Source organism: Oncorhynchus gorbuscha, linkage group LG06, assembly GCF_021184085.1.
Source record: "Oncorhynchus gorbuscha isolate QuinsamMale2020 ecotype Even-year linkage group LG06, OgorEven_v1.0, whole genome shotgun sequence".
Taxonomy (NCBI): Eukaryota; Metazoa; Chordata; class Actinopteri; order Salmoniformes; family Salmonidae; genus Oncorhynchus; species Oncorhynchus gorbuscha.
Window position 1 is genome coordinate 1102662 of NC_060178.1, and position 17418 is coordinate 1120079.

Here is a 17418-nt window from a genome sequence, read left to right on the forward strand (position 1 = left end):
CACATTACATAGATACAGATACAGACACATTACATAGATACAGATACATTACATAGATACAGATACATTACATAGATACAGATACAGACACATTACATAGATACAGATACATTACATATATACATTACATAGATACAGACACATTACATAGATACAGACACATTACATAGATACAGACACATTACATAGATACAGATACATTACATATATACAGATACATTACATAGATACAGATACATTACATAGATACAGATACAGAAACATTACATAGATACAGATACATTACATAGATACAGATACATTACATAGATACAGATACATTACATAGATACAGATACAGACACATTACATAGATACAGATACATTACATATATGCAGATACATTACATATATACATTACATAGATACAGATACATTACATAGATACAGATACATTACATAGATACAGATACATTACATATATACATTACATAGATACAGATACATTACATATATACATTACATAGATACAGATACATTACATAGATACAGATACATTACATATATACATTACATAGATACAGATACAGATACAGATACATTACATAGATACAGACACATTACATAGATACATTACATAGATACAGATACAGACACATTACATATATACATTACATATATACATTACATAGATACAGATACATTACATATATACATTACATAGATACAGATACATTACATATATACATTACATAGATACAGATACATTACATAGATACAGATACATTACATAGATACATTACATAGATACAGATACATTACATATACACATTACATAGATACAGATACATTACATAGATACAGATACATTACATATATACAGATACATTACATATATACATTACATAGATACAGATACATTACATCGATACAGAGACAGATACATTACATCGATACAGATACAGATACATTACATATATACATTACATAGATACAGACACATTACATAGATACAGACACATTACATAGATACAGACACATTACATAGACACAGATACATTACATATATACAGATACATTACATAGATACAGATACATTACATAGATACAGATACAGACACATTACATAGATACAGATACATTACATATATACAGATACATTACACAGATACAGATACAATACATAGATACAGATACATTACATAGATACAGATACATTACATAGATACAGATACAGACACATTACATAGATACAGATACAGACATATTACATAGATACAGATACATTACATAGATACAGATACATTACATAGATACAGATACAGACACATTACATAGATACAGATACAGACACATTACATAGATACAGATACAGACACATTACATAGATACAGATACATTACATAGATACAGATACATTACATAGATACAGATACATTACATAGATACAGATACAGACACATTACATAGATACAGATACATTACATATATACATTACATAGATACAGACACATTACATAGATACAGATACATTACATAGATACAGACACATTACATAGATACAGATACATTACATATATACAGATACATTACATAGATACAGATACATTACATAGATACAGATACAGAAACATTACATAGATACAGATACATTACATAGATACAGATACATTACATAGATACAGATACATTACATAGATACAGATACAGACACATTACATAGATACAGATACATTACATATATGCAGATACATTACATATATACATTACATAGATACAGATACATTACATAGATACAGATACATTACATAGATACAGATACATTACATATATACATTACATAGATACACATTACATATATACATTACATAGATACAGATACATTACATAGATACAGATACATTACATATATACATTACATAGATACAGATACAGATACAGATACATTACATAGATACAGACACATTACATAGATACATTACATAGATACAGATACAGACACATTACATATATACATTACATATATACATTACATAGATACAGATACATTACATATATACATTACATAGATACAGATACATTACATATATACATTACATAGATACAGATACATTACATAGATACAGATACATTACATAGATACATTACATAGATACAGATACATTACATATACACATTACATAGATACAGATACATTACATAGATACAGATACATTACATATATACAGATACATTACATATATACATTACATAGATACAGATACATTACATAGATACAGAGACAGATACATTACATCGATACAGATACAGATACATTACATATATACATTACATAGATACAGACACATTACATAGATACAGACACATTACATAGATACAGACACATTACATAGACACAGATACATTACATATATACAGATACATTACATAGATACAGATACATTACATAGATACAGATACAGAAACATTACATAGATACAGATACATTACATAGATACAGATACATTATATAGATACAGATACAGACACATTACATAGATACAGATACATTACATATATACAGATACATTACATATATACATTACATAGATACAGATACATTACTTAGATACAGATACATTACATAGATACAGATACATTACATATATACATTACATAGATACAGATACATTACATAGATACAGATACATTACATATATACATTACATAGATACAGATACAGATACAGATACATTACATAGATACAGATACATTACATATATACAGATACATTACATAGATACAGATACAGACACATTACATAGATACAGATACATTACATAGATACAGATACATTACATAGATACAGATACATTACATAGATACATTACATATATACAGATACATTACATAGATACATTACATATATACAGATACATTACATATATACATTACATAGATACAGATACAGATACATGACATAGATACAGATACATTACATAGATACAGATACATTACATATATACATTACATAGATACAGATACATTACATAGATACAGATACATTACATAGATACAGATACAGACACATTACATAGATACAGATACATTACATAGATACAGATACATTACACAGATACAGATACAGACACATTACATAGATACAGATACATTACATAGATACAGATACATTACATAGATACAGATACAGACACATTACATAGATACAGATACAGATACAGACACATTACATAGATACAGATACATTACATAGATACAGATACAATATATAGATACAGATACATTACATAGATACAGATACATTACATAGATACAGATACAGACACATTACATAGATACAGATACATTACATAGATACAGATACATTACATAGATACAGATACAGACACATTACATAGATACAGATACAGATACAGACACATTACATAGATACAGATACATTACATATATACATTACATAGATACAGACACATTACATAGATACAGACACATTACATAGATACAGACACATTACATAGATACAGATACATTACATATATACAGATACATTACATAGATACAGATACAGAAACATTACATAGATACAGATACATTACATAGATACAGATACATTACATAGATACAGATACAGACACATTACATAGATACAGATACATTACATATATACAGATACATTACATAGATACAGATACAGACACATTACATAGATACAGATACATTACATATATACAGATACATTACATATATACATTACATAGATACAGATACATTACTTAGATACAGATACATTACATAGATACAGATACATTACATATATACATTACATAGATACAGATACATTACATAGATACAGATACATTACATATATACATTACATAGATACAGATACAGATACAGATACATTACATAGATACAGATGCATTACATATATACAGATACATTACATAGATACAGATACAGACACATTACATAGATACAGATACATTACTTAGATACAGATACATTACATAGATACAGATACATTACATATATACATTACATAGATACAGATACATTACATAGATACAGATACATTACATATATACATTACATAGATACAGATACAGATACATTACATAGATACAGACACATTACATAGATACATTACATAGATACAGATACAGACACATTACATATATACATTACATAGATACAGATACATTACATAGATACAGATACATTACATAGATACAGATACAGACACATTACATAGATACAGATACAGACACATTACATAGATACAGATGCATTACATAGATACAGATACATTACATAGATACAGATACAGAAACATTACATAGATACAGATACAGACACATTACATAGATACAGATACATTACATATATACATTACATAGATACAGACACATTACATAGATACAGACACATTACATAGATACAGCCACATTACATAGATACAGATACATTACATAGATACAGATACAGACACATTACATAGATACAGATACATTACATATATACATTACATAGATACAGACACATTACATAGATACAGACACATTACATAGATACAGACACATTACATAGATACAGATACATTACATATATACAGATACATTACATAGATACAGATACATTACATAGATACAGATACAGAAACATTACATAGATACAGATACATTACATAGATACAGATACATTACATATATACATTACATAGATACAGACACATTACATAGATACAGATACATTACATAGATACAGATACATTACATAGATACAGATACAGACACATTACATAGATACAGATACATTGCATAGATACAGATACAGACACATTATATAGATACAGATACATTACATAGATACAGATACATTACATAGATACAGATACAGACACATTACATATATACAGATACATTACATATATACATTACATAGATACAGATACATTACATATATACATTACATAGATACAGATACATTACATAGATACAGATACAGACACATTACATAGATACAGATACATTACATAGATACAGATACATTACATATATACAGATACATTACATATATACATTACATAGATACAGATACATTACATAGATACAGATACATTACATATATACATTACATAGATACATTACATATATACATTACATAGATACAGATACATTACATAGATACAGATACATTACATAGATACAGATACATTACATAGATACAGATACATTACATATACACATTACATAGATACAGATACATTACATAGATACAGATACATTACATAGATACAGATACATTACATAGATACATTACATAGATACAGATACATTACATAGATATATATACATTACATAGATACATTACATATATACAGATACATTACATATATACATTACATAGATACAGATACAGACACATTACATAGATACAGATACATTACATATATACAGATACATTACATATATACATTACATAGATACAGATACATTACATAGATACAGATACATTACATAGATACAGATACATTACATAGATACATTACATAGATACAGATACATTACATAGATACATTACATATATACAGATACATTACATATATACATTACATAGATACAGATACAGACACATTACATAGATACAGATACATTACATATATACAGATACATTACATATATACATTACATAGATACAGATACATTACATAGATACAGATACATTACATATATACAGATACATTACATATATACATTACATAGATACAGATACATTACATAGATACAGATACATTACATAGATACAGATACATTACATAGATACAGATACATTACATAGATACGTTACATAGATACAGATACATTACATAGATACAGACACATTACATAGATACAGATACATTACATATATACATTACATAGATACAGATACATTACATATATAAATTACATAGATACAGATACAGATACATTACATAGATACAGATACATTACATAGATACAGATACATTACATATATACATTACATAGATACAGACACATTACATAGATACAGATACATTACATAGATACAGATACATTACATAGATACAGATACAGACACCTTACATAGATACAGATACATTACACAGATACAGATACATTACATAGATACAGATACAATACATAGATACAGATACATTACATAGATACAGACACATTACATAGATACAGATACATTACATATATACAGATACATTACATAGATACAGATACAGACACATTACATAGATACAGATACATTACATATATACAGATACATTACATAGATACAGATACAGATACATTACATAGATACAGATACAGACACCTTACATAGATACAGATACATTACACAGATACAGATACATTACATAGATACAGATACATTACATATATACATTACATAGATACAGATACATTACATATATACATTACATAGATACAGATACATTACATAGATACAGATACATTACATATATACATTACATAGATACAGATACATTACATAGATACAGACACATTACATAGATACAGATACATTACATATATACAGATACATTACATAGATACAGATACAGACACATTACATAGATACAGATACATTACATATATACAGACACATTACATATATACAGATACATTACATATATACATTACATAGATACAGATACATTACATATATACATTACATAGATACAGATACATTACATAGATACAGATACAGACACATTACATAGATACAGATACATTACATAGATACAGATACATTACATAGATACAGATACATTACATAGATACAGATACATTACATATATACATTACATAGATACATTACATATATACATTACATAGATACAGATACATTACATAGATACAGATACATTACATAGATACAGATACATTACATAGATACAGATACATTACATATACACATTACATAGATACAGATACATTACATAGATACAGATACATTACATAGATACAGATACATTACATAGATACATTACATAGATACAGATACATTACATAGATATATATACATTACATAGATACATTACATATATACAGATACATTACATATATACATTACATAGATACAGATACAGACACATTACATAGATACAGATACATTACATATATACATTACATAGATACAGATACATTACATATATACAGATACATTACATATATACATTACATAGATACAGATACATTACATAGATACAGATACATTACATAGATACAGATACATTACATATATACATTACATAGATACATTACATAGATACAGATACATTACATAGATACAGACACATTACATAGATACAGATACATTACATATATACATTACATAGATACAGACACATTACATAGATACAGATACAGATACATTACATAGATACAGATACATTACATAGATACAGATACATTACATATATACATTACATAGATACAGACACATTACATAGATACAGATACATTACATAGATACAGATACATTACATAGATACAGATACAGACACCTTACATAGATACAGATACATTACACAGATACAGATACATTACATAGATACAGATACAATACATAGATACAGATACATTACATAGATACAGATACAGACACATTACATAGATACAGATACATTACATATATACAGATACATTACATAGATACAGATACAGACACATTACATAGATACAGATACAGACACATTACATAGATACAGATACATTACACAGATACAGATACATTACATAGATACAGATACAATACATAGATACAGACACATTACATAGATACAGATACAGACACATTACATAGATACAGATACATTACATATATACAGATACATTACATAGATACAGATACAGACACATTACATAGATACAGATACAGACACATTACATATATACAGATACATTACATAGATACAGATACAGACACATTACATAGATACAGATACATTACATATATACAGATACATTACATATATACATTACATAGATACAGATACATTACATATATACAGATACATTACATATATACATTACATAGATACAGATACATTACATAGATACAGATACATTACATAGATACAGATACATTACATATATACATTACATAGATACATTACATAGATACAGATACATTACATATATACAGACACATTACATAGATACAGATACATTACATATATAAATTACATAGATACAGATACATTACATAGATACAGATACATTACATAGATACAGATACATTACATATACACATTACATAGATACAGATACATTACATAGATACAGATACATTACATAGATACAGATACATTACATAGATACAGACACATTACATAGATACAGATACATTACATATATACATTACATAGATACAGATACATTACATAGATACAGATACATTACATATATACATTACATAGATACAGACACATTACATAGATACAGATACATTACATATATACATTACATAGATACAGATACATTACATATACACATTACATAGATACAGATACATTACATATATACATTACATAGATACAGATACATTACATAGATACAGATACATTACATATATACATTACATAGATACAGATACATTACATAGATACAGATACATTACATAGATACAGACACATTACATAGATACAGATACATTACATATATACAGATACATTACATAGATACAGATACAGACACATTACATAGATACAGATACATTACATATATACAGACACATTACATATATACAGATACATTACATATATACATTACATAGATACAGATACATTACATATATACATTACATAGATACAGATACATTACATAGATACAGATACAGACACATTACATAGATACAGATACATTACATAGATACAGATACATTACATAGATACAGATACATTACATAGATACAGATACATTACATATATACATTACATAGATACATTACATATATACATTACATAGATACAGATACATTACATAGATACAGATACATTACATAGATACAGATACATTACATAGATACAGATACATTACATATACACATTACATAGATACAGATACATTACATAGATACAGATACATTACATAGATACAGATACATTACATAGATACATTACATAGATACAGATACATTACATAGATATATATACATTACATAGATACATTACATATATACAGATACATTACATATATACATTACATAGATACAGATACAGACACATTACATAGATACAGATACATTACATATATACATTACATAGATACAGATACATTACATATATACAGATACATTACATATATACATTACATAGATACAGATACATTACATAGATACAGATACATTACATAGATACAGATACATTACATATATACATTACATAGATACATTACATAGATACAGATACATTACATAGATACAGACACATTACATAGATACAGATACATTACATATATACATTACATAGATACAGATACATTACATATATAAATTACATAGATACAGATACAGATACATTACATAGATACAGATACATTACATAGATACAGATACATTACATATATACATTACATAGATACAGACACATTACATAGATACAGATACATTACATAGATACAGATACATTACATAGATACAGATACAGACACCTTACATAGATACAGATACATTACACAGATACAGATACATTACATAGATACAGATACAATACATAGATACAGACACATTACATAGATACAGATACAGACACATTACATAGATACAGATACATTACATATATACAGATACATTACATAGATACAGATACAGACACATTACATAGATACAGATACAGACACATTACATAGATACAGATACATTACACAGATACAGATACATTACATAGATACAGATACAATACATAGATACAGACACATTACATAGATACAGATACAGACACATTACATAGATACAGATACATTACATATATACAGATACATTACATAGATACAGATACAGACACATTACATAGATACAGATACAGACACATTACATATATACAGATACATTACATAGATACAGATACAGACACATTACATAGATACAGATACATTACATATATACAGATACATTACATATATACATTACATAGATACAGATACATTACATATATACAGATACATTACATATATACATTACATAGATACAGATACATTACATAGATACAGATACATTACATAGATACAGATACATTACATATATACATTACATAGATACATTACATAGATACAGATACATTACATATATACAGACACATTACATAGATACAGATACATTACATATATAAATTACATAGATACAGATACATTACATAGATACAGATACATTACATAGATACAGATACATTACATATACACATTACATAGATACAGATACATTACATAGATACAGATACATTACATAGATACAGATACATTACATAGATACAGACACATTACATAGATACAGATACATTACATATATACATTACATAGATACAGATACATTACATAGATACAGATACATTACATATATACATTACATAGATACAGACACATTACATAGATACAGATACATTACATATATACATTACATAGATACAGATACATTACATATACACATTACATAGATACAGATACATTACATAGATAGATACAGATACATTACATAGATACAGATACATTACATATATACATTACATAGATACAGATACATTACATATATACATTACATAGATACAGATACATTACATATATACATTACATAGATACAGATACATTACATATATACATTACATAGATACAGATACATTACATATACACATTACATAGATACAGATACATTACATATATACATTACATAGATACAGATACATTACATAGATACAGATACATTACATAGATACATTACATAGATACAGCCACATTACATATATACATTACATAGATACAGATACAGACACATTACATAGATACAGATACATTACATAGATACAGACACATTACATAGATACAGATACAATACATAGATACAGACACATTACATAGATACAGATACATTACATAGATACAGACACATTACATAGATACATTACATAGATACAGACACATTACATATATACAGATACATTACATAGATATAGATACATTACATAGATACAGATACATTACATAGATACAGATACATTACATAGATATAGATACATTACATAGATACAAGATACATTACATATATACATTACATAGATACAGATACATTACATAGATACAGATACATTACATAGATACATATACATTACATATATACATTACATAGATACAGATACATTATATAGATACAGATACATTACATATATACATTACATATATATAGATACATTACATAGATACAGACACTATTTACTTACCATTTAACATCTCTGTATTACCATTTAACATCTCTGTATTACTATTTAACATCTCTGTATTACCATTTAACATCTCTGTATTACTATTTAACATCTCTGTATTACTATTTAACATCTCTGTATTACTATTTAACATCTCTGTATTACTATTTAACATCTCTGTATTACTATTTAACATCTCTGTATTACCATTTAACATCTCTGTATTACTATTTAACATCTCTGTATTACCATTTAACATCTCTGTATTACTATTTAACATCTCTGTATTACCATTTAACAACTCTGTATTACTATTTAACATCTCCGTATTACCATTTAACATCTCTGTATTACCATTTAACATCTCTGTATTACTATTTAACATCTCTGTATTACTATTTAACATCTCTGTATTACTATTTAACATCTCTGTATTACTATTTAACATCTCTGTATTACTATTTAACATCTCTGTATTACTATTTAACATCTCTGTATTACTATTTAACATCTCTGTATTACTATTTAACAACTCTGTATTACTATTTAACATCTCTGTATTACTATTTAACATCTCTGTATTACTATTTAACATCTCTGTATTACCATTTAACATCTCTGTATTACCATTTAACATCTCTGTATTACTATTTAACATCTCTGTATTACTATTTAACATCTCTGTATTACTATTTAACATCTCTGTATTACTATTTAACATCTCTGTATTACTATTTAACATCTCTGTATTACTATTTAACATCTCTGTATTACCATTTAACATCTCTGTATTACCATTTAACAACTCTGTATTGACTGAAAAAAAGTGCATTCAAGTTATCAAAGTTATGTGACTCATGCGTTATAGAGATGTTCAAGAGTTTTATCATCAGATCTTGACTATACTGTATGTTATGTACCTTGAGGCAGGTCCTGAAGCGGTCTGCTGCTATAGGCACTAGTCCAGCTGTTTCTCTGTCAGGTACCAAGGAGGGCAGCAGGGCTGAGACAGGGTCTGATCCAGCTGTTTCTCTGTCAGGTACCAAGGAGGGTAGCAGGGCTGAGACAGGGTCTGGTCCAGCTGTTTCTCTGTCAGGTACCAAGGAGGGCAGCAGGGCTGAGACAGGGTCTGATCCAGCTGTTTCTCTGTCAGGTACCAAGGAGGGTAGCAGGGCTGAGACAGGGTCTGGTCCAGCTGTTTCTCTGTCAGGTACCAAGGAGGGCAGCAGGGCTGAGACAGGGTCTGATCCAGCTGTTTCTCTGTCAGGTACCAAGGAGGGTAGCAGGGCTGAGACAGGGTCTGATCCAGCTGTTTCTCTGTCAGGTACCAAGGAGGGCAGCAGGGCTGAGACAGGGTGTGATCCAGCTGTTTCTCTGTCAGGTACCAAGGAGGGTAGCAGGGCTGAGACAGGGTCTGATCCAGCTGTTTCTCTGTCAGGTACCAAGGAGGGTAGCAGGGCTGAGACAGGGTCTGGTCCAGCTGTTTCTCTGTCAGGTACCAAGGAGGGCAGCAGGGCTGAGACAGGGTCTGATCCAGCTGTTTCTCTGTCAGGTACCAAGGAGGGTAGCAGGGCTGAGACAGGGTCTGGTCCAGCTGTTTCTCTGTCAGGTACCAAGGAGGGCAGCAGGGCTGAGACAGGGTCTGGTCCAGCTGTTTCTCTGTCAGGTACCAAGGAGGGCAGCAGGTCTGAGACAGGGTCTGATCCAGCTGTTTCTCTGTCAGGTACCAAGGAGGGTAGCAGGTCTGAGACAGGGACTGGTCCAGCTCTTTCTCTGTCAGGTACCAAGGAGGGTAGCAGGTCTGAGACAGGGTCTGGTCCAGCTGTTTCTCTGTCAGGTACCAAGGAGGGTAGCAGGTCTGAGACAGGGTCTGGTCCAGCTGTTTCTCTGTCAGGTACCAAGGAGGGTAGCAGGTCTGAGACAGGGTCTGGTCCAGCTCTTTCTCTGTCAGGTACCAAGGAGGGTAGCAGGTCTGAGACAGGGTCTGGTCCAGCTGTTTCTCTGTCAGGTACCAAGGAGGGTAGCAGGTCTGAGACAGGGTCTGGTCCAGCTGTTTCTCTGTCAGGTACCAAGGAGGGTAGCAGGTCTGAGACAGGGTCTGGTCCAGCTCTTTCTCTGTCAGGTACCAAGGAGGGTAGCAGGTCTGAGACAGGGCGTTCTGAGACCTGAGGTGTCTAGAGCGCAGACATAAGGTCCCTGTTCAAACAACATGAAAAATACAGGTCAACTGTAAGAAAAGTTTAATGATTGACAGGTTGTTACAACATACGGTGTAATAACATCCAAGAAGATAACAAACACACATTCAAAAGGCAGAAAGAGGCTTGAGTTCAGAAAGCCAGAGAAACTGTAACCTTACCTGTCTCTGACCTCTACAGTGTGTGCTGGTGTGATCCTAAAGTCCTCTCAGTTAAAGTTAATCATTGTCTATCTATTTAGGGTCTCTGAGGAAGGGAACACTGAAAGAGTACCTGTCTCTGACCTCTACAGTGTGTGGTGGTGTGATCCTAAAGTCCTCTCAGTTAAAGTTAATCATCGTCTATCTATTTAGGGTCTCTGAGGAAGGGAACACTGAAAGAGTACACCTCCGAACACGTCTGATATACACACCACATCTACTCTACCCTTCCATGGGTTAGGAAAGTGTAGGCGTCATTGTGCAATGGTACAATCTACTGTACTGTTGAAATTTGCATCAGATAGAGAAGGGCCTGCACCATCCAACAGTTTCCTGAAGATGAGCGGAAAGTGAACCTGTGGAGGAGAAACTGTGGTTTCTGAGCTGCTGTATTTCAGAATCCCTAGGCAACAGGAGATGGTTTTACCCACAGAACTAGAATTGGATTCTATATCTACTCACAGAGAAAGTCTGTTTGCTGTAACTGTGGGAGCCTGACTTACAAAACATGGTAGATTTCGTTAGTACATTTTCTGTAAACTGTCTGACTTGGAATTTTCAGAGCTTGTGAATCATGGAACAGATTAGCATTGGCACAGTAGGCCCATTTATCATTGTGAGCAGCCTGTTCCCCTGCCTATGAAGGGCTAATCTGATCTGTGGTCAGTAGTAGTGTGAGCAGCCTGTTCCCCTGCCTATGAAGGGCTGATCTGATCTGTGGTCAGTAGTAGTGTGAGCAGCCTGTTCCCCTGCCTATGAAGGGCTAATCTGATCTGTGGTCAGTAGTAGTGTGAGCAGCCTGTTCCCCTGCCTATGAAGGGCTGATCTGATCTGTGGTCAGTAGTAGTGTGAGCAGCCTGTTCCCCTGCTGATCTGATCTGTGGTCAGTAGTAGTGTGAGCAGCCTGTTCCCCTGCTGATCTGATCTGTGGTCAGTAGTAGTGTGAACAGCCTGTTCCACTGCTGATCTGATCTGTGGTCAGTAGTAGTGTGAGCAGCCTGTTCCCCTGCTGATCTGATCTGTGGTCAGTAGTAGTGTGAGCAGCCTGTTCCCCTTTCCTATGAAGGGCTGATCTAATCTGATCTGTGGTCAGTAGTAGTGTGAGCAGCCTGTTCCCCTGCTGATCTGATCTGTGGTCAGTAGTAGTGTGAGCAGCCTGTTCCCCTGCCTATGAAGGGCTGATCTAATCTGATCTGTGGTCAGTAGTAGTGTGAGCAGCCTGTTCCCCTGCTGATCTGATCTGTGGTCAGTAGTAGTGTGAGCAGCCTGTTCCCCTGCTGATCTGATCTGTGGTCAGTAGTGGTGTGAACAGCCTGTTCCACTGCTGATCTGATCTGTGGTCAGTAGTAGTGTGAGCAGCCTGTTCCCCTGCCTATGAAGGGCTGATCTAATCTGATCTGTGGTCAGTAGTAGTGTGAGCAGCCTGTTCCCCTGCTGATCTGATCTGTGGTCAGTAGTAGTGTGAGCAGCCTGTTCCCCTGCCTATGAAGGGCTGATCTAATCTGATCTGTGGTCAGTAGTAGTGTGAGCAGCCTGTTCCCCTGCTGATCTGATCTGTGGTCAGTAGTAGTGTGAGCAGCCTGTTCCCCTGCCTATGAAGGGCTGATCTAATCTGATCTGTGGTCAGTAGTAGTGTGAGCAGCCTGTTCCCCTGCCTATGAGTGGAGTATGGGTATGATTACGAGCTCCATCAGTGTGGATCAAAAACACAGCTTTGAAGTGTGTCGCCCTGGGCGTTGACACAGCTTTGAAGTGTTTCACTGTCACGCCCTGACCATAGTTTGCTTTGTATGTTTCTATGTTTTGTTTGGTCAGGGTGTGATCTGAGTGGGCATTCTATGTTGTGTGTCTAGTTTGTCTGTTTCTGTGTTTGGCCTGATATGGTTCTCAATCAGAGGCAGGTGTTAGTCGTTGTCTCTGATTGGGAACCATATTTAGGTAGCCTGGGTTTCACTGTTGGTTTGTGGGAGTTTGTTTCCTGTGTCGGTGTTTGTGCCACACGGAACTGTTTCTGGTTGGTTTATTTCACGTTATTGTTTATTGTTTTGTATTTCATAGTGTTCAGGCTTTTCTTATTAAAATCGTCATGGACACTTACCACGCTGCGTTTTGGTCCGATCCCTGCTACACCTCCTTTTCAGACGAAGAGGAGGAAATCTGCTGTTACAGAAACACCCACCACAAAAGGACCAAGCGGCGTGTTAATGGGCAGGGGGGCGGTCGACCCAGGGAGTGTGCCGGAGCCCGTCTGGGATTCTCTGGACCAGTGTGAGGAGGGATACCGGCAAATGGAGTCAGCACGGCGACGCGGTAGGAAGCCCGAGAGGCAGCCCCAAAAATGTATTGGGGGGGAAGCACATAGGGAGTGTGGTGAAGCCAGGTAGGAGACCTGCGCCAACTTCCTGTGCTTACCGGGGAGCTGGAGAAACCGGGTAGGCACCGTGTTATGCTGTGGAGCGCACGGTGTCCCCAGTGCGGGTGCATAGCCCGGTGCGGTACATACCAGCTCCGCTTATCGGCCGGGCTAGAGTGGGCATCGAGCCAAGTGCCATGAAGCCGGCTCTACGCATCTGGTCTCCAGTGCGTCTCCTTGGGCCGGCGTACATGGCACCAGCCTTATGCATGGTGTTCCCGGTTCGCCAGCACAGCCTAGTGCGGCCTATTCCACGTCGCCACATTGGTCGGGCTACGGGGAGCATTCAACCAGGTAAGGTTGGGCAGGCTCGGTGCTCAAGAGCTCCAGTGCGCCTGCATGGTCCGGTCTATCCAGTGCCACCTCCACGCACCAGCCCTCCATTGGCAGCCCCCCACACCAGGCTGTCTCTCCGTCTTCTGCCCACACGGTGTCCCGCCTGTCCAGCGCTGCCAGAGCCTTCCTCATCTCCAGCGCTGCCAGAGTCCCCCGTCTGTCCAGAGCTGCTAGAGTCCCCCGTCTGTCCAGAGCTGCTAGAGTCCCCCGTCTGTCCAGAGCTGCTAGAGTCCCGTCTGTCCAGAGCTGCTAGAGTCCCCCGTCTGTCCAGAGCTGCTAGAGTCCCGTCTGTCCAGAGCTGCTAGAGTCCCCCGTCTGTCTAGAGTCCCCCGTCTGTCCAGAGCTGCTAGAGTCCCCCGTCTGTCCAGAGCTGCTAGAGCCGCCAGTCTGTCCAGAGCTGCTAGAGCTGCCAGTCTGTCCTGAGCTGCTAGAGACACCAGTCTGTCCTGAGCCATCAGTCAGCCAGGACCTGCCAGAGCCGCCAGCCAGCCAGGAGCTGCCAGAGCCGCCAGCCAGCCAGGAGCTGACTGAGCCGCCAGCCAGCCAGGAGCTGCCAGAGCTGCGAGCCAGTCCTGAGCTACCCTTCAGTCCTGAGCTACCCCTCAGTCCTGAGCTGCCCCTCAGCACGGAGCTACCCCTCAGTCCGGAGCTGCCCCTCTGTCCGGAGCTGTCCCTCAGTCCAGTGGGGCCCTTTAGTAGGGTTGCCAGTGCTAGGTTGTCGGCGAGGGTCGCCGTTCCTAGGAGGCCACAGAAGCGAACTAACACTTTGGTGGAGTAGGGTCCACGTCCAGCGCCAGAGCCGCCACCGTGGACAGATGCCCACCCAGACCCTCCCCGATAGGTTCA

General features: G+C 34.1%; 1 protein-coding gene across 1 annotated transcript in view; it reads right to left on the reverse strand.

Moving 5' to 3' along the window:
• Nucleotides 1-14333, reverse strand: part of LOC124037357 — a 50083-nt gene extending 35750 nt beyond the window's left edge. Inside the window, exons 1-3 of the mRNA XM_046352061.1 lie at nucleotides 14327-14333; nucleotides 13183-13621; nucleotides 12346-13141 (exon numbers count right to left, since the gene is read on the reverse strand). Of these exons, the coding sequence (XP_046208017.1) occupies nucleotides 12346-13141; nucleotides 13183-13621; nucleotides 14327-14333 (1242 nt within the window). The remainder of the gene's footprint in view (nucleotides 1-12345; nucleotides 13142-13182; nucleotides 13622-14326) is intronic.
• Nucleotides 14334-17418: the final 3085 nt, after the last annotated feature.